The 7500-nt window shown below is 38.6% G+C and overlaps 1 protein-coding gene across 2 annotated transcripts in view; it reads right to left on the bottom strand.

Moving 5' to 3' along the window:
• Positions 1–466: 466 nt before the first annotated feature.
• The window catches only part of dmrt1 (doublesex and mab-3 related transcription factor 1), a 25793-nt gene continuing 18759 nt past the window's right edge, over positions 467–7500 (bottom strand). The window contains exon 5 of one of the 2 annotated variants that reach the window (XM_020585920.1): positions 467–1098. In XM_020585920.1, coding sequence (XP_020441576.1) covers positions 938–1098 — 161 coding nt within the window. In that variant the 3' untranslated portion in view covers positions 467–937. The remainder of the gene's footprint in view (positions 1099–7500) is intronic. The other variant, XM_020585921.1, reaches the window with a different exon arrangement.

The raw sequence follows: 7500 nt of genomic DNA, 5'->3' as shown, positions 1-7500 counted from the left end.
AATCAACCAACTGACCAGCTGACTAATTGGTGCTGAAAAAACAAGGAAAAAAAAAATCTTACTCTGCAACATAATTTAACATCTTTTGACCTGCAAATGACCAAACGAGTGCTTGCAGGGAAGGATGTGGTCAACTTTACTGGACCGCAAACAGATTTCAAGAGCTGACACACTAATAAAACTAAGAGACTAATAATAAAAACGTGTACTACATGTACTATTGCATGACAAATTACAGGAAATCGTACACACACTGACTCCATTTGACCACATTTCACCTCTGACATGTCCTAAACCGGTGTTTGAGATGTACATTAAGAGTGAGTCTAGTCTTTCAGTGCAAAAACTAGACTGTAGCAAACACTAGCATGAAGCCTGATTGTCAAAACAACATCTAACCAGCCGCTGCTCATTCACTGTTAATGGAGACACTGCACTGTGTAAAAACTGCACCAGCCAGTTTACAGTGAGCTACAAAGGATTTTAATATCACTATTCTGCATCAGTTCATCATTAGGATAAAACATGTAACTTTGCATTAACATTTAAGTTATAAAAGAGGAAGTACATCACAAATAGTCACAGGTTTGAATAATTTCATCCAATTCCGACTCATAATCAAAAATCAGCTTTGAAATTGTCTTCATGAAGGGTTTATCCAAACAGTTTGATTCTGAAGAGTGCCCCTCTAATATTTGTGAAACTGTGACTTTTTAAAACTTTTTAAACGTGACATGCTGGTGAACAGCCACGAGGCTAAGAAGGAACTAAAACTATGCAAACAAACCATGTTCTCACGTTGTTATGGCTCCTGAACAGAAACATCGAGGAACCTGAAACCACTGAATGGAATATGAAACTATCACAAGAACATCACATTTTTTTGCTAAAATGATCTCATAACGCTTTTATTGTAAAATGTTATCCTTAGGCTCCTTTACTTGGTGGTGTCACCGTCGATAATGGAGTCAACGGTGAAGTTGACTGTCTCGCTGCCGCCCTCGCACTCAGCCTTGACATCAGAGCTAACCAGCGAGTTGATGGACCAGCGGGTCATGGTGGAGTTGTGACCGGTGGTGATGCTGCCGGGTGAGAAGGCTGCGGAGACAAGACAGTAAACAGAGTCCTGATGAGACCAGCTGATACGCTCAAGATCTCAGTATGTTTCAAACTGTCTAAAACTCTGCTGGGGAGTCATTCTTGTGAATGACCATAATAGCGCTAGCACAGTGTGGCCTCTTTAACAAGTAAAGAAATTGCTAACGTAGCTAACATGTACTGAATTAGCTAATTCACGTTGCATTAAATAATATGTTATAAATAAAAGTTATACCCCGACCCCTAAAAAAGAAATTTAAGCCAGATGCTTCATATGTGTCAGGACCTTTAGCAAAATCTGTTTTTATGGTGCTTTCTATCGGCCAGGCGTTCCACCCCTTGTCCAGATAGCTACTAGAATGTTACTAGGCACGACCGAATAAGATCACCGTCACAGCTTTTTCAGAAAAGTGACCAGGGTGCTCATTCAGACATTAAGCTGACATGTTCAGATTCCATCAGATTAATGGAAAGGTGTGTATGTCTGAAAGGGACTATAATGCATTCAGGCAAAATATCACCTCTAAGGATATTTACAGTATTGATCTGAATTAAATTGTTCTCCCACAGTGTTAATGTATGTTTATGCATTTGAAAAATGGATAAACTTCAAATCCTTCACAGGCATCGAGCTACTCCTCCAAGTCATTATACGATACATTCATATTGCCTCGTGCGGGTAAGACAGTACAGCAGCACACATAAAATCAAACTGTCTTTATACAGTGAATTGAGTAAATATAAAGGAGAAGAGAAATACTCTAGTGAGAGACAAAATAGCTGTTGTATCACCAGCGCTGCCGAATAAATGGTCCTCTGTGTTAATGCTGTATTCGCCTGATATAAATGAGACTGTACAGCAAAATGATTCTTAGCAAAGCTCAGGATTTATAGCAAATTGAATCAGTCAGCAAAATGGAAAACAGTGAACACAAAACAAAGGCAGTGCATCTTTTACAGTTAACATGAGAGCTATGTGCAGCCACTCTAGAGCTACTGTTCACACTATCCGCATTGAGGCTGGTTCACCATCCCATTCTGCACCTTCACAGTTTTATTCTCGCCTAACGTTTACCTGTGAAGGTGCTCAGCCTTTGTCAGAGACACTTTACCTTGACGTACTTACCAATACACATTTATTTGCTGCTGTGCTGAGACGTTCAGTTGATCGATTTACTGAATCTGAACCTAAATCCACTTATTAAATCCAAATCATTGTAAATTCCTGATTGACTCTCAGCTTTAGTGTTCATCATTTCCATGTATCTAAAGTTATCAGTAACTATAAGTGAAAGATTCTAATCAGACCTGCTGTTTGGCAAGAAGACAGAAACACGACAGGTTTTAACTACTAAATGGACCAATATCAACATTAATGAAGCTAGCGCGTGAAAAAATGTGCAAACAAGGAAAAGGAATGTGCATTAGGAAAATAAAAAATGATAGCACTTAAAAACATAAGTCTAAGTTTTTTATTTAAAACATTGTTATTTAACAAGAGAGCCAAAATATCAGAAATGTTAAATGTTGTCTACTGTAACACACAAGTAGCCAAACAAGAAGTTCACAGAAATGGTCTGACACTGGTAAAATTCTGATTCAGATCAGGAACGGACAGATGAGAGAATACAGTAAGTCAGCAGGGATGAGAATTGGATTCAGCGCCAACTTTCATTACGACATCAGTGAAGTTAAATATCTGTGGAGTTTGGACTGTTGCTCTGACAAACTGGGCTTTGAGAAATGAATGAAAATGTTTCACAGTTTTCTGACATTTTACAGACCTAAGTGATTAATCAGATTAACCAGTACTAATATTAATTATTAGCTGCAGCCCTAATCACAGAGAATATTCTGGTTTTCAAAAGGAGCCATAGAAAATGACTCAGGAAACCTTTTTATGTCTCACACAATAGAACAGCCTAATGCCAGACTATCACCACTGTCAGATGATACAAAAATGTTTAATGTGTTTCTGTTGAGGACAAAAACAATTCATTCACTACCTGCATTTTAAATGACTGCTTATAATACACTCTCACATATAGAGAGTCTCAGACTGACCTTTAAATCTCAATAACATTAACATAAACATCAGCTGATGTACAGAGTTTCCCAGAATCCTCTGCCTTGACTGGCCTCATTCAGGTTCACTCATTGTTCACCCTCCACTGTCCCTCTCTCTCTCTCTCTCCCTCCTCGTCAGCAGAGGTGCAGGGGAAAAAATGAGTAATTTTTCTCCTCATTAACTTCCTGATTGGTTTTGGACTCCAATTTTTGCCGTCTGCAATTTGTCACCATTTCCAAACTGGCAGCCCAATCGTTAATACTAATGTTTGTGTAGCTAAGTGCTCTTTTTTGTGCGTCTACTTGTACAGCAATAACAGCATGTTGGTGGGGGAGAGCAGCTGTGAATTAGCCCATTCACCGTTAATTCTCTGCCTGTTCATCAGCAGCAAATCTATGATGTAATTAAAGGCCGAATGCAACTGGACATGTTCGTTTCACTGGGGATGTTAAATCACGACACACACCGCTGTACACATGTTCTCTGCTGCCGCTGTTCTGTTTAATACAGATTAATGCCTGAAACTGCACAAAGCCTTGTTCTCAGTTAGCAGACAAGCACCTGTTGGTGACTGCAACTAATTACAAACCAAGTTATTGTCATCGTCAGTTACATTTCGCTGGCACCTGTCTGAGTGATCAGGAGGTGTCTGGTCTAAACAAATGCCAAGTTGTGGTACAAGGACACCAAATATTCTCTGATTTAGCCTCCCCACTGAGAAGATTTACTGCTTTTCTTTGTCATATATCACTAAATATTTTTGGGAATCTGGATCATGCTCAAACAAAACTAGACACATTAAGATTTTGGACAATTTCTTGATGTTTCAGGGATTAAAAAAAAAAAAAATTCCACAGATCTCTAACATGAGTCTCGTTCTCAGTTTCTAAGGTGAAATCTAGAAATTGAAGTGTAAAAATATTCAATGTACAATATTAAATGAAAACAGCAACAAATCTTCACCTTTAAGAAGCTATAACTGCAGAGTGTTTTACATTTTTTACATACACAATCATTAATGACTTGATTTGAACTTAACTATATTTTAGAAACAAATATTGTACTTTTTTCTCCACTACATTCATTTGATAATTTTAGTGACCTGATGAATAAAACTAAGTACAAGTGTAACTAGAAGATCCCTGGTGAGAAATTCTACTCAGCAATACTTCAGTGTATAAGTATATAAATATATATAATAAAGCTCCAGCTTTACCAGCTGCAGCATTAGATGTGACGTACAGAATTATGCATCAATACTTATAATGCAATAATACGATATAAATAAATGTGAAATGTGCCATTACGTTTCGGTACTTTTACTTTTGGTGTTTTTATATTTTGATGTGAATGCTTTTGCACTTTTACTTAAGTAACATTTTGAAAGTAGAGGTCTCACTTGTAACAGTATTTTTAGTGTGGTAACTGCTACTTGTACCAAGTAATTCTTCCACCTCCACTTGGCACTAGGTATCAGAAAATGGTACAAGGCGCTAAACGCCTGCTTACTTTACCTCTGACTGAACAGCTCTGAATGTCTTAAATAATTGCTTATATACACATCCTACAGTTACAGAGTAACCTTATTTGGATTCATGTATGAGAAAGTTTTTTTTTAGCTACCACATTTGATTTCCCACTTTCCTGAGACTATCCAGGCTGAGGTCAGGGTCCTTGAGTTTTTCAGCTGTGGCCACACAGTGTTGCTGATACAGCACATTTTGGGTGCGAGTTGTAATAACTGTCCTTGTGAACCTGACACCACAAAAAGAGATGGGCTGCTGTAAAACAGAGTGTACTTGAGGTTCAGGTTGTGTACAAAAATCAGTTTGTAACAAGACAGACTTTTCCTGTTTGTTATATTCAGGACATTTATTCTCCTGAATGAACTTTTGCCCTTTTCCCAGTCACTCAGCACTCTATATAAGATTTCCAAACTATTAAAAAGTCTTTGTGTGGATTAACAAAAGGAAGCTTTCTTAACCTCCCACTTGTCCTGTTAAGAGAGGGAGGGAGGGAGGGAGGGAGGGAGTGAATGAAGGTGCAATCATTTCTTCTGCTACCAAAGACGGGAACAAAAGCCCAGATGTGAGAGGCGACGGTAATTCAGTCTGATCCAGCAGGGATAAGCTCTCTCTGTGGGTTTCATACTATACACTCACCCACCATACACAGGGGTCATGGAGGTAGATGACACTGAAGTAAACACACACAGGGGCGTGCACACACGCATACACCATTAAGTATTACACTGTATGTGTATTACAAAAAGTTTCTGCAGTGGCTTCTCTGACCAACAGTCCAAAATCCAAAGTTACTGTTTTTATTTTCACATTAGATAAAGAAAAGCAGCAAATTCTCCCATCTGAGAAACTGGAATGGAGTATTTTCAGCATATTTAGCTTAAAAAAAACTAGAAGACTTAAAACAATTAATTATTTAAAAAATTGTCGATTAATAATCTGGCAATTGGCATTGATTTATTTCAGTCATTTCAATTTATCCTGCAGGCGAGATGGGTGTCTTCAAGGCAAACCATCCAAAGATATATCAATAAAAACAAAAACGTCAAACAGAGGACCAGGGGATCCCCAGTTTATCCTCTGGGAACCAATATTGCAAAATTTGATGACAATCCATCTAATAGTTGTTTAAATGTTTCAGTATCAAGCAAAGCAGTTTACTAGGTGGTTCAGATCTTTCAGCTGCATCTCATCAGGCCCATTTTTCAGAGTGGAACCAGCATCTTACCCACCTCAGTTATCTACTGCAAGTGTTAACTACAGTGTGGCACTGTTCAATGTGCAAGCTGTAAGTAAATGAAAACAACCTTCTGGATGTGTCAGTGCCATTCAGGGACAGGGACAGTTAAAGGAGACTATTGTCAAGGTGACAAAACTTCAGTCTTAAGAATGAAGAGGTGCCTGTCACATGACAAGGTTGGCCTGGGATTAAATGGCTCCCAATAAAGTGATACGAGCTTTGTCTATAAAATCGCCCCTCGCCAGTTTGAGAGGGTACCACGTGTGTCCAGCTGAGGACGACCCTTGTAGAGATGGCTGCTCCCCTGGCGCCTGGCTCTTCATCACCAGGCCAGCAGAAGGACTTAATGGCCCAGAAAACGGAGTCAAAGAGCCGACAGGCAGGCAGGCTTTAAATACTGAGCACTGGACAGTGGAGGCTCGTGCCACTCAGTCAGTGTTAACACTGCAGACCTTCACCCTCGGTTTCAAACCACTGATCTTTTCCAATTATTTCTGGATGACTTTTAATTCGGCAAGTCCTCTATGATGTGACATATGAAGTCACGGTGATGCTGAAAAGAGACTATAATGAATATACTGTTTTTATTTTCAGCCTTATGCGCATTGACCATGCTGAATTTTGACAAATTTCCTAAATAGCAAAATAAAAAATAATTTTACTTTGCGACACCCCTATAAAGCTACAAATAACACTTATAACTGGCCCAGTTTAAAAGTCCAAACTCTTTAATGATCAGTTCGAGCACAGACGGGACAGAAACAGATTCATCGGCGCTGTTCATGTTGACATCAGCCTGATATCTGCAGACAGCTGCTAGTGAAAAGGACAAACCAAATAAAGTAGAATCCTCTCGACTTCCATGGCCTCACATCTCGTAGCCAGAGATAAAATCTCTTCAACAAACTCAGAGCTCAGATCACCATGCAGAGCCTTTGTCCAGTCTATCCATTTCGTGGATCTCTACATTCACTACCAGCCAGCTAAACATCACAACAGTCTTATAAACTATGGAGTCACACAGATTGTTTTACTGTCACTGTTTATGAGAGTCTGACTTTCCTTTTTTTTGTTCAAACATAAGTACTGGGGCACAAGTTTGGATGTTGCATGTTTTGTTAATTTTGATAAAACCAGATGTGCGACATCAAAGAAACAATAATCACAACTCATATTTTCTGTTTCAGAGTGAACAGCACTTGACACCTGTTCCTAAACGTTGACATTAATGTGAAATAACTAAAGTCTCATTTGGTCTGATCCATTCTCCAACCCACTGAGGTTTTACCAAAAAAAAAAAAAATGCATTTTTTACATAATAATTAAGGGATTTGAAATACTGCTGCTGCTGCAAAAAAAAAAAAAAAAAATGCCACAAGTGCCTCCACTGCCCTGAGAGTGAAGCATGAGCTACTACTAATTTCAAGCCACATCAAACACCTTTATCAGAAAACTAAATAAAAAGTCAAATCATAGCTTTTCACAAATAAGAACCATTTACTTTACTGTGTGCACAGTTAAATCTTCCACATATTTTTCATTCTTATCTTCCCAATTTAGAGCAGTTCAAA

This window comes from Monopterus albus, unplaced genomic scaffold (assembly GCF_001952655.1).
Source record: "Monopterus albus unplaced genomic scaffold, M_albus_1.0 scaffold385.1, whole genome shotgun sequence".
NCBI classification, from domain to species: domain Eukaryota; kingdom Metazoa; phylum Chordata; class Actinopteri; order Synbranchiformes; family Synbranchidae; genus Monopterus; species Monopterus albus.
The sequence above is the reverse complement of the archived record's forward strand: the minus strand, read 5'-3'. Positions and strand labels throughout refer to the sequence as shown.